General features: G+C 47.2%; 1 protein-coding gene and 1 long non-coding RNA gene across 2 annotated transcripts; one reads left to right on the forward strand and one right to left on the reverse strand.

The window, feature by feature from the left end:
• The first annotated feature begins 791 nt into the window (after nucleotides 1–791).
• On the forward strand, nucleotides 792–9,499 carry LOC309524802 (uncharacterized protein). The gene is made up of 3 exons (XM_082209863.1): nucleotides 792–894; nucleotides 3,217–3,356; nucleotides 6,835–9,499. Exons 2-3 carry the CDS (start codon nucleotides 3,239–3,241, stop codon nucleotides 8,532–8,534), a joined length of 1,818 nt encoding a protein of 605 aa, XP_082065989.1. The 5' UTR covers nucleotides 792–894; nucleotides 3,217–3,238; the 3' UTR covers nucleotides 8,535–9,499.
• On the reverse strand, nucleotides 4,849–6,787 carry LOC309525513. Its single transcript, XR_014216368.1, has 3 exons — nucleotides 6,271–6,787; nucleotides 5,934–6,094; nucleotides 4,849–5,204 (listed from the first exon to the last, which is right to left on the reverse strand). It is a non-coding gene; the product is annotated as an uncharacterized lncRNA (long non-coding RNA).
• Nucleotides 9,500–13,068: the final 3,569 nt, after the last annotated feature.

The raw sequence follows: 13,068 nt of genomic DNA on the forward strand, positions 1-13,068 counted from the left end.
CTTCAGATAGTGTGAAGTAGTAGATAGTATCTGAAGAAGTGTGCATGCACACGAAAGCTCATACCAAGAACTAACTTAGTTGGTCTTTAAGGTGCTACTGGAAGGAATTTTTTTATTTTGACTATGGCAGACCAACACGGCTACCTATCTTATTCTATATGTTAAGTCTGCAAGCTGCACATATTCTATCTGCTTAAGTTGCCACTCTTATTTAGTTGGGACCTCGCTCGTTTTCCCTTTTTTGGTACATCTTTGAATAAGCATCAATGTTATGTACTGAGAACAATAGGATCCAAATTGCAGCAGTCTGATTAGTCCTAGAACAACAGGATTCAGAATGCAGCAGTCTGATTGGTCCTAGAACAATGCAGCAGTATGATTGGTTGGCAGGAACCACCCAATCCTGCTCCAGATAGAAGTGAATCCACAACCTGATTGGCTTACAGTAGAATTCCGGAATTAGCCAATCATGTGCAGCCCATTGTGTACATAATGTATATAAAGCAGATACTGTGAGGGGACTTTCATTCATTCCTCCTCACCACTATGAGCTGAATAAAGAGCATGAAATCACTTTGCGACTCTGAGTATATTTCAATCAATCAATCAATCAATCAATCAATCAATCAGACCAGAGCTGCGCAATTAGAACTGATTTTCCCTCCTTGGCTCAGAGAGGCGCAGAGCGAGGGAAGCGATCCTTGCCTTCTAAGGGTTAAAGTGAACTGACTCCGATTCCTAGAGAGGATGTGAATGGGGGGGTGGGGGTGCAAAAGGAGGAGGAGAGTGGGGCGAGGGTCCTCCGGAGCAAATGCAAGCCTGTGCGAACAGCTCCCTCCTCCAGCTCCAGCCCAGCCTCTCTCAAGCGCTGCATCGGAGACCCCCCAGGATCTGGTCAGTCGTCTGTGTCCCCCCTCATAGCTCTGTGCATGGGGAGATGGGGGGCTGAAGGGGAGCCCTGGGGTGGCAGGGAGGGAGGAGGGTGCGGGGGGGGCACTGCAAGGCAGGACAGGGAGATGCGGGGTTGCTGCTGGCCCTCCCACCCCCTACTTGCCCCCCAATGGGATCTTAGGCTCCTTTTGCACCAGGGGGGGGGGTGATCCTGCGACAGGACTCCAACTCCCATCAGCCCCTGTCAGCACGGCTGGCAATGAGGAATGATGGGAGTTGGAGTCCATCACTCCATCCCGGTTTGGCGCTGTTTCCCTCCCATAGAATCCTACGTTTCCCTTTTTTCCCTTATTCCGAATAGGATTCCTTGCAAGAAAAGGGGAAAGTTGACAGCTATGCCGTAGAGTTGGAAGGGATCCCGCCGGTCATCTAGTCCAACCCCCTGCAATGCAGCAATCCAATCCCAATTCGGGATTCGAACCCACGGCCACGGGATTAAGATGGGTGGCTTTTCTTTGATTGCGCCTGTTTCATCAGTTTTCCTAAAAAACGGGAGTTGGTGAAGCACTCAGCGGCCTGGTTAAATCTTTCAGGTGAAAGTATGGAAAGGTACATCAGTCAGAGAGAGGGAAGGAGGGAGAAAAACTGAAGAAGAACCTGGAAACAGAACAACGCTGGCTGGTAGATTCTGAGGTCCAAAGCATTGCAAAGGTTGGTCACTTCTGTTGGAGGTGCATCTCATGGTCTCCCTCACCAAAACAGTTCATACGTGCACAGAATAAAACTTTAGTAGTAGTAGTAATTATTATTATTATTATTATTATTATTATTATTATTATTATTTATTATCATTTATGCCCCACCCATCTGGCTGGGTTTCCCCAGCCACTCTGGCCGGCTTCCAACAAAACAGTAAAATGCAATAACCTATTAAACATTAAAAGCTTCCCTAAACAGGGCTGCCTTCAGATGTCTTCAAAAGTCTGGTAGTTGTTGTTCTCTTTGACATCTGGTGGGAGGGTGTTCCACAGGGTGGGTGCCACCACCGAGAAGGCCCTCTGCCTGGTTCCCTGTAACTTGGCTTCTCGCAGCGAGGGAACCGCCAGAAGGCCCTCGGCACCGGACCTCAGTGTCCAGGCAGAACACAGTGTCCGAGCAGTAAAAAGGTAAAGGGACCCCTGACCATTAGGTATTAATATTAATATTGATATTAATATTAATATTAATATTAATATTTTGTTGGGAGCCACCCAGAGTGGCTGGGGAAATCCAGTCAGATGGGTGGGGTATAAATATTATTATTATTATTATTATTATTATTATTATTATTAAAGCCTTCATGTGCAGGGGCTGCATATTGAACTTCAGGTGCAGCAGCAGAAATGGCTCTTCCCTCCTTTAAATTTATATTAAATAATATTTCTAAAATAAAGGAGGGAAGTGAGGTTTTGTGCACCCACCTGCAAATTAAAGAATCGGTTGTGCAGCCTGACTGCAGCCGAGCGAAAACCTTAATTTCAACCACGTTTGAGGTGGTTTGGGGGTGAGACTTGGCTAAACTAGGTCCCGCTTCCAGGCTCTCGGTATTTTGTATGAGGGATGTACTGGAAATGTGGATTTTAGAAGAGAAAGTCCCTACCAGAGAAGAATGGCAGGTCTAAGTTGATGGACTATGTCAAAATGGCAAAAATGACCGGAAGAATCAGAAACCAGGAAGACCAAAATTGCAATAAGGAATGGGGAAACATTTATAATCTTATTTTATAGGCAAAGGTAAAGGGACCCCTGACCGTTAGGTCCAGTCGCGGATAACTCTGGGGTTGCGGCGCTCATCTCGCTTTATTGGCCAAGGGAGCCAGCGTACAGCTTCCAGGTCATGTAGCCAGCATGACAAAGCCGCTTCTGGCGAACCAGAGCAGCGCACGGAAACGCCATTTACCTTCCCGCCAAAGTGGTACCTATTTATCTACTTGCACTTTGTGCTTTCAAACTGCTAGGTTGGCAGGAGCAACGGGAGCTCACCCCGTCGTGGGGATTTGAACCACCAACCTTCTGATCAGCAAGTCCTAGGCTCTGTGGTTTAACCCACAGTGCCATCCGCATCCTAATCTTATTTTATAAACCATTGTAAACAGCTAAAATCGTTAGTGGGGCTGTGACAGCCAGATTATAAAAGTCTGAGCCTTGGCAATGAACCCAAAGGATTGTGCAAGTGGTTCATTTCCAGCTGCTGACCAGAAGTACCAGCTTTGCTTCAGCTCTGTCTCCTGATTCTGCCATCGGTGGTCTTTGCGTTTTGCGTGAAAGCGAAATCTTGCCTTTCAGGATCCAGTGACCCACTGAAGAGATGGCTCTGCATTTCAAAAAGGAGGAAGAGGAGGAGGCCTGGGCGCCCCTGGATCCTGACCGGGCGGCTCTGCATGGAGAAGTCAAGGAGGAAAAGGGCAGGATCCTGGACTCGCTCGGTAAGGGTGTCTGTCTAAAAGAACAGTTAAGAAACCTACTTGTTGAACAGCTCCTATGCTTTCGTGTCCCAAATCCCATTCTCTTTTTCTAGTGGAATTTGATCTCTCTTCGTTGATTAAGAGCATTTATCTCCCACCTTTCAATTTAATAAAAAAACAAAACCCACTAGGGCAGGCATAGGCAAACTCCGGCCCTCCAGATGTTTGGGACTACAATTCCCATCATCCCTGACCACTGGTCCTGTTAGCTAGGGATGATGGGAATTGTGGTCCCAAACATCTGGAGGACCGGAGTTTGCCTACGCCTGCACTAGAGGTTTATGCATGGTTATAGGTAAAGGTAAAGGGACCCCTGACCATTTGGTCCAGTCGTGACCGACTCTGGGGTTGCGGCGCTCATCTCGCTTTATTGTCTGAGGGAGCCAGCGTACAGTTTCTGGGTCATATGGCCAGCATGACTAAGCCGCTTCTGGCGAACCAGTTTACCTTCCCGCCGGAGCGGTACCTATTTATCCACTTGCACTTTGACGTGCTTTTGAACTGCTAGGTTGGCAGGAGCAGGGACCGAGCAACGAGAGCTCACCCCGTCGTGGGGATTCAAACCGCCGACCTTCTGATCAGCAAGTCCTAGGCTCTGTGGTTTAACCCACAGCGCCACCCGCTTCCCTATGCATGGTTATACATTGGTGCAAAATATTAAAGGCTTGGCGTCATCAAAATAGCCATTTTTAATACTCAGTTGCAGGACACATTTAATAGCTGAGAGCTGGAACAACAAGCAAATAACTAAATCATTGTTTTCGGTCCTTATTGTTTTAATAAAATTAATTCAAGTATAATACAAATTTAAAAATTGACTTCCCACCCCGCTTCCATGATGTTTCTCTTCCCTCCCTTACTTGCTGCTCAATGTAACATACATTACTAATTCCATTTCAATGCTTAAAAATATTTTAGCATTAATTCCCCCCCTTCATTTCTCATCAACTACATATTTCAATTCCTGCATAGACTTGCATTTAATTTTAACAGATTCCCCGAATGTCAAGTAGAGTTACTCTTCACTTTGTCAGCCAACAGACATCATTAATTGTAAATCAATGTTCCACAAATGCATATTATTTCTATATATTTATTAACAGAATTGATGTGCCTTTCAGTCATCAGAACCCCTGAGCAGTTTAGAGGGGGGGCTATTGGGTTGTTGATTTTATTTTGATTAGATATTTTGTGGTTTTATATCTTGATTTTATTATGTGAACCACCCTGATACCCCTGGGTATAGGGCGGTATATAAATGCAGTCAATCAATCAATCAATCAATCAATAAGCTTATAATATAAAAGAGACATTAAAATTACCGATAAAACCAGAAGCTTAAAAACAAATGAGTGGAAACGGTTTTTAAAAGAAAATCAGCAAGTCTTAAAAAGACACATTCCAAAATAAAATAACAGAGTAGTATACCAGTTTTCCGTGTATAAGACGATAAAAAAAATGTTAAAAATTGGGGGTCATCTTATACACAGATAGTGTAGGGGGGCGATTGGTTGCAGCCGCGAGCAGGAGATTGTCAGCGGCGATTGGGTGGGTGATTGGTGGCTGCTGTCGATTGGCTGCTTCTGCATCAATTTTGTGGGTGATTGGTGGCTCTGGCAAGGCCTGGTGTTGACTGGCTGCCGCTGAGGCAATTGGGCGGGCGATTGGTGGCTGCTGTCGGCGAGAGCCAGTGTGGTGTAGTGGTTAAGAGCGGTAGTCTCGTAATCTGGGGAACTGGGTTTGTGTCTCCGCTCCTCCACATGCAGCTGCTGGGTGACCTTGGGCTAGTCACACTTCTCTGAAGTCTCTCTTTTTAAAATAAAAATTAAAAAAAATTTATTAACCGACCAATCAAATCACATCACATCACATAAATTCCGAATTACAAAGCCGAATTTTAAATTTTTGTTGAGGGGACCCATATTTCAAGTTCCGAAGGGGATTCCAATCATCTTCTTGCTGCTGCGTTAATATCCATAAATCTGTCCAAATAATGTTCATAATTCTATCCAGTCCTATCTTGATGTTCTCACATCTCATCTTGTTCGTATATTTTTCTTTTTTTCTTTATGATCTCTTCTGATAATCTCCTTAAGCAGGTAAACACCAGTTTTAATCCTGTGTGAATTTTCCATTCGTCCCATCATCATATCGAGATGGTTTCCATATATCTTCACTTTCATAAATAAAATCACTCTTTCCATCATCGGTCTCGCATCTATCGCCTTCTTTAGTCCCTCTGAGGAGGCTCACCCACAATATGAAAACAGATGTATCCCTCCACCCAGATATAAGTCTTTCGACAGAGCTTGCCAAAATGGCGACACTATTTTTTGCTGCGTCATTCCAAAGCTCTTATACTTTCCACAGTCTCCTTAAAACATGCTTTGGTTAGAAAATTATCTCCACACAGTCTTAAATCCTCAGCTTAAGTCATTTAAAGGCATTTCTGACTTGTGGGGGGGGGATTCTCGGTTAATCACATAGAGAAAAGACAGGAAAGTCCCCCCCCCCATCCAGTCCCGTTGCCGAACATACTGAGCCTTGGTGTGTCTTCTCATGATTTCATGATTTATTCCTGTTCCTCCGACCCGTCTTGTTTCTCAGAGACCTCTTCGGTAAGCAGTCTTTACTCCCCCTTCTTCCTTGAAATATGTGCATTAGCTTCCTCCTAATTGTTTCTTTTGAAGTTGCTGCAGCTAGAGGCGCGAATCAGACAGCGTCCAGGAGCGCTGAAGTCCGCACAAGGGCTTTCTGCCTAGTGCCCCCACCCCCTCAAATTCAGGGGCGGTATAGGGCACAGCAGGCAAGGGCAGTCACCCACCCACTAGGGGGGGCGGGAGGCTGTTTACTCCCATCACAGCCTCTTAATTACCTCGTGTGGGTCGGAGAGATGTTATTGTCAGCCATCTTCCGATGCGCCCCTAGTGGCCCCTTTCTGTTCTCTTCTCTGAAGTCTCTCAGCCCCACTCACCTCACAGAGTGTTTGTTGTGGGGCAGGAAGGGAAAGGAGAATGTTAGCCGCTTTGAGACTCCTTCGGGTAGTGATAAAGCGGGATATCAAATCCAAACTCTTGGTGACGCGTGCAACCCTCCCAAAAAAAGCTTAACAACTCTGGGCAATCTCCTCCCATTTTCTTAATTAAGAGTCCCCAAAATAGGGGGTCGTCTTATACACAGGGGTGTGTTATACACAGAAAAATATGGTACTTGTCAGATTTACCTGTGTAAAAAAGGCTTTTAGCAGGCCCTGAAAACAGCACAGCGAAGGCACTTGCCTTATATCAAGGGGCAGAGAATTATTTGCAAGTGCAGGACAGACATTATGAGAGAAATTATGTAGCACATCCCAATTAACAATTACCTGAGGTCCTTCAATTATTTGAAGTTCCCATTTCCAATATGGACTCTTATTGTTTTCTTGTCTTCATTGCAACAGGTGACCAAGGGGCAACTGAGGAAACGGAAGAACTATGGGGGGTGTCGCTGGAAAAAGAACGGTGTGGAAAGAGGAGACAGCCAGCAAGAAAAGCAAATCAGGGGAGGGAAAAACCCTTCGCTTCCCAGGGCAGTGGCTGCCTTGAAATTGCAACCCCAGAAAAAACTGATAAAAGAAAGAAGACCAGTCAATGCCTCGTGTGTCAGAAAAGCTTCAGTTCTAGGTCTAAACTCAGAACTCACTGCAAAATCCACAAAGGGGAGGAACCCTATAAATGCTCGGAGTGCGGAAAGAGCTTCAGTTGGTTCACAAACCTCAGCAGGCATCAAAGAACTCACACAGCGGGGAAAGTGCACCCATGCCTGGAGTGTGGAAAGAGCTTCAGTTCGAACTCAGACCTTAGGAAGCATCAGATAATCCACATGGGGAAGAAACCCTATAAATGCCTGGAGTGCGGGAAAAGCTTCAGTCGCAGCACAACCCTCATCGTGCATCAAAGCCTCCACACTGGGGAGAAGCCTTACCGATGCCTGGAGTGTGGGAAGAGCTTCAGTCAGAAAATGTATGTCACTCGTCATCAGAGAATTCACACTGGGGAGAAACCCTATAAATGTGCGGAGTGTGGGAAGAACTTCACGGTGAGGACGAGCCTGACTGCTCATCAGAGAATTCACACAGGGGAGAAACCGTATAAGTGTGCAGAGTGCGGGAAGAGCTTCAGTCACAACTCAAGCCTAACTATGCACCAGAGGACTCACATGGCAGAGAAACCGTACCAATGCTCGGAATGTGGAAAGAGTTTCAGCGTCAAAATTAGTCTTACTTATCACGAAAGGATTCACACAGGGGAGAAACCGTATACGTGCTCGGAGTGTGGGAAGAGCTTTAGTCAGAGCTCAGCCCTCTCCACACATCAGAGAATTCACACGGCCGAGAAACCCTATAAATGTGCCGAGTGTGGAAAGAGCTTCAGTCAGAACGCCGACCTTATTACCCATCAGAGAATCCACACAGGGGAAAAGCCATATAAGTGCTCGGAGTGCGGAAAGAGCTTCCGTTTGAGCACGGGCCTCAGTAACCATCACCGGATTCACACGGGGGAGAAACCCTACGAATGCCTGCAGTGTGGGAAAAGCTTCAACAACAGCACAACCCTCAGTATGCATCAGAGGACTCACTCCGAAGAAAAACCGTATAAATGCTTGGAGTGTGGAAAGAGCTTCTGCTCTAGCACAATCCTCATGTACCATCAAGCAACTCACTCGGAGGAGGAGCCCTATAAATGCTTGGTGTGCGGAAAGAGCTTCAACCTGAACAAAGACCTCACTTCTCATCAGAGAATCCACCTAGAGGAGAAGCCCTACAGGTGCCTGGAGTGCGGAAAGAGCTTCAATCAGAAGATTAATCTCACGTTTCATCAAAGAATCCACACAGGGGAGAAGCCGTATCAATGCTCGGAGTGCGGAAAGAGCTTCAGTCGAAGCACACACCTTACATGTCATCGGAGAATTCACTCGGGGGAGAAACCGTATAAATGCCTCGAGTGCGGGAAGTGCTTCAGTTCGAGCTCAAACCTCAGTAAGCACCAAGTGACTCATTCCGGGGAGAAGCCCTACAAATGCTCCGAGTGCGGAAAATGCTTTAAAAGGAGATCATACCTCAGTAAGCATCAGAGAACTCATGAAGGGGAGGAAGTATAGAAACGCATTACGCCTAGGAAGAACGTTCACCCAAGTACAACTTCTCAGATTTCACACCCAAGAGAAACCACATATCATGTGTTGCCTCTTAGGCCAGATCCACACCATAGATTCAAAGCACATCCAACACATTTAAAGAACATGACTTTCCCTCAGAAATCCTGGGGAAAGTAGATTATTAAGGGGTGTGGTTTTTTTGTTTTGGTTTTTAAGGAAAGGGCTTTTAATGGGGCTGGGCTGTTGTTGTTTTACTACCTGTGTGTTAATAGATTTGTTTTTATATTGTTTTAATTCTGCTATAGTTTAATTACTTTTTAATATAATTTTATTTTTTGTTTTCGCCTTTTACAAATATTTTTGCAAAAATTCGTAGCAAAATTGATCTGCGTTTCTTTTGACTTCCCTCCCCTCCTTTCTGCGGTTACTTATTTTGTATATTTTTATTACTGCATATCCAGTTCAAACCTGTTTACTGATTTGCCCTTATGTTCTCTTTTAATTATTTCTTACTGCACAAATTTATGTCTATCCTGCTAATATTTCAAGATTTACAATGTATCTTCAAATAATCAACAAATGTTCCCCATTTTGTTTCAAAAAATCTCTCTTCTTGTTTTCGTATTCTTCCAGTAAGTTTCACCATTTCTGCATATTCCATCCATTTTATTTTCCAGTCCTCCTTTGTCGGAACTGTTTCTTCTTTCCATCTCTGGACATAAATCATTTGGGCAGCTATAGTACAGTGGTACCTCGGGTTAAGTACTTAATTCGTTCTGTGGGTTCGTTCTTAACCTGAAACTGTTCTTAACCTGAAGCACCACTTTAGCTAATGGGGCCTCCTGTGCCGCTGCTGCATGATTTCTGTTCTCATCCTGAAGCAAAGTTCTTAACCCGAGGTACTATTTCTGGGTTAGCGGAGTCTGTAACCTGAAGCGTATGTAACCTGACGTACAACTGTAATGTATATAAATATATATATATTTTCTGTTCTTTGGGTACCTGTCAGGGAACTGCCATCAGAGGAAAGGGAGGTGGAAGGGCTCACAGAGGCTGGCAGGGAGTCAGCAGCGAAAGCAGGGACCAGCAGGGGGAGAGAGGGGTCTCTGGAGGAGGGTCTCATGAATGCGGAGAGAGACGCAGCAGCTAAAGCAGGAACTAGCAGGGAAGAGGGAGGGATCAGGGACACGTCCAGCGAGAACAGCGGGGAGGTGTCAGAAGCTCCCATAGGGAGACCCATGCTTCGCAGGAAGCTGCCACGTCGTGAGTCCAGAAGACGCGTTTCCGTTAAGGAGCTTCTTTGCTGGAAGCGCTTCCGCAGACAGCCACTGTCGGAATCTACGAGTGACTAGGGCAGACATGTTTGAGGAGCTCTGTCACACACAGAGGTTTGTGGAGTTGCACAAACTCTGAGGGACCACGATTTTACGCACAAGCAGCTAATCATCCCATCACAGCATTCCGACAGTCTTTGTAAGCTGCCTGTGCAGGAGGAGGCATCATGAGCGACCCAGCCGGAGCCGGAGAGGCAGGAGTTGGAGCGGGTCCAAGCTTGGAAGATAGGTACCGAGCGTTGGAAATCCAATTGGCGCTGCAGACGGCTAGGCTTGAGGAGAGAAGGGCTCAGGATGCAGACAAGAAGGGGAGAGCCACCCAGTTCAACAGAAAGGTACCAGGATTGGTGCAGAAATTTGGGGGGACCCCAAGGACTATCATGCCTTTAGAACAGAGATGCAATATGCCCTCAATGTGCAGTTTGATGAATTCCCTGACGAGGAATCGCGAGTTGCTTTCGTGATTGGGCATCTTGAGAGGGGGGCGAGAGACTGGGTTAGGCCCCTGATGGCAACGCACAATGACGTCCTAAAGGACACCATGAAGTTCTTTCGTGCAATGGATCTCATGTTTTCCAGCGTTATTGAGGAGGGAATGGTGCGCAGACAGCTCATGGCTTGCAAGCAGGGAAGCCGATCTGTCCGTGAGTACTGGACTGAGTTCACTATGCTGGTTCACAGATTGGGTTGGGACTTATCGGTGGCGCCCATTCAAATGCTATTTGAAGAAGGCCTGGCTTCGGCCTTGAAAGACGAACTGTCCCGGGGTCCTAGGGCGGATTCCATGGATCAGCTGACTAAATCTGCGCTGACTATAGGAGCGCGCCAGGAGGCGAGAGCTTTGGAGAGGCGGGAAGGGAAAGGGGAACGCTGGAAGGAGTTCCGCATTCCTGAGATTCCAGAGACAACTTTCCCGCCGGCAGAGCCGATGGAAATAGGAACAGCGCGCGCGCGCGCAGTTTCAAAGCCCAGTGAGGAGGCTAAGAAGGAGGGAAAGGGCGCACGGAAATGCTATCTCTGCCAACAGCCAGGCCACTTTGCCAGAGTCTGCCCCCAGAGGAAGGAATGGCAAGGGATGGTGGGAGCTGTTGAGGGAAGAGAGCAGGGAGAAACGGAGCAGGTAAAAGCCAACGCCTGGTTGCCACAGTCGGGGCACAGCAGCCAGGCCAAAGAGCAGTGAAAGTGCCCGTGCCAGAAGCTCCTCAACCTGCTCTAGTGATTGAAGTGTCGCTAGAGCTGCAAAATGGACACCCCCTAAAAATAAAGGCGCTATTGGACTCAGGCAGCTCCTGCAATTTTATGAGCAAGGAGTTTGCTGCTGAACACCAGATACAGACGATCCCTTTAAGCAACCCCCTGCAGGTGACCACGATCGATGGCAGGGAGTTGTTGGGAGGAGGAGTCAGCTTGCAGACCGTCCCAATGATAATGAGGGTGGCAAGGCACACAGAACTGATAGCGTTTAATGTGGCCACCTTGGGAGGCGCTCCCATTATTTTGGGAATGAGCTGGCTAGCGCTACATGATCCGCTGGTGGGCTGGCATCAGAGAGTGGTTTCCTTTGGTTCAGCACATTGCTTAGAACACTGCAAAGGGGAAAAGGGTTCAGCAGGGGCCCAAGCCACCCTAGCAGGGACTGAAGTAATGGAGAAGGTGAAGGTACCACCACAATATGCAGATCTCAGCGACGTGTTCAGCGAGAAGGAAGCCGACCAACTACCCCCGCATAGGCCCTTTGACTGTCAGATCAATTTACTCCCTGGAGCACAGCTTCCTGTAGGCAAGTTGTATGCCATGTCAGACAGAGAAATGCAGGAGCTGCGAGAGTTCATTGACAAGAACCTGAAGAGAGGCTTCATCAGAGAGTCCAAAGCAGCGGGGGGTAGCCCAGTGTTTTTTGTGGATAAAAAGAACACGGACAAGCCGAGACTTGGGTGTGATTTCAGGGGGTTAAATGCAGTGACAGAACCAGTGGCTTTCCCTATGCCCAGGATTGATGACATTTTGACCAGGGTGCGGAAGGGAAAGATTTTTACAAAGCTGGATCTAAGGGGGGCGTACAACCTGATACGTATAAGGAAAGGGGATGAATGGAAAACCACCATGTTCACCCCTTTGGGGGCATTTGAATATCTCGTTATGCCATTTGGATTACAGGCAGGCTCCGCATGCTTTCAATCGTTTATGAACCACGTACTGGGGCCTTTGCTCTACAAGAATTGCGTGGCCTTCCTAGATGATGTGTTGGTGTATTCGGAGAATGAGGAGCAGCATGATGAATACGCCCAGGACAAACTCAGGGGTCTCAGGAGGGAGGGAGACAAACCCGGGGGTTTTGAGGAGAGAAACGGGGCGTTGTATTACAAGGGAGCGTTATATATACCTGAAGGTGAATTGAGGGAGAAGGTACTCAAGCAACTGCACGATAGCCCCACAGCAGGGCATTTTGGGCAACACAAAACCATGTGGCTGGTTACCAGGGAATTTTGGTGGCCCAAGGTCAGGGAAGATGTGCGGGAGTATGTGAGAGGGTGTGACCAATGCCAACGAGCCAAGGGGGAGAGGCGGGCACCGGCAGGGTTATTAGAACCACTACCCACACCTGAAAGACCATGGGAAACAGTGGCAATAGATTTCATGACTGATCTGCCAAGGTCCAGAGGGAAAACAGCCATCATGGTTGTGGTAGACCTGTTAACCAAAATGGCCCACTTTATAGCCTGCTCACATGCGGTCACGGCAGAAGAAACCGCTAAATTGTTTGTAGAAAATGTGTTTAGGTTGCATGGCGCCCCCTTGAGGGTGGTTTCAGACCGAGGGAAACAATTTACTTCCAGGTTCTGGAGGAAGCTCATGAGCTTACTGCATGTAGAGGTTAATTTCTCAACTGCCCGGCATCCTGAAACCAACGGGCAGGCGGAAAGAGCTAATGGCGTCCTCCAGCAATATTTGAGGTGTTATGTGAATGACAGAGAGAATGATTGGGTGGAGAAGCTGGCGTTGGCAGAATTTGCCTACAACAATGCAGAGAACGTGTCCACGGGGATGAGCCCCTTTTTGGCTAATTACGGGTGCCATCCCCGAGCCTTCCCAGGGGGGGAAGGGGAGAACTGGAGCGTTCCAGCTGCAGAACAGTTCGTAGAAGAAATGGAAGCGATCCATCGCCAGCTCCAACTTAACTTAAACAGGGCTAAGGAGGAATA

The sequence above is a fragment of the Podarcis vaucheri genome (genome assembly GCF_965113315.1).
Source record: "Podarcis vaucheri genome assembly, chromosome: 2".
Taxonomy (NCBI): Eukaryota; Metazoa; Chordata; class Lepidosauria; order Squamata; family Lacertidae; genus Podarcis; species Podarcis vaucheri.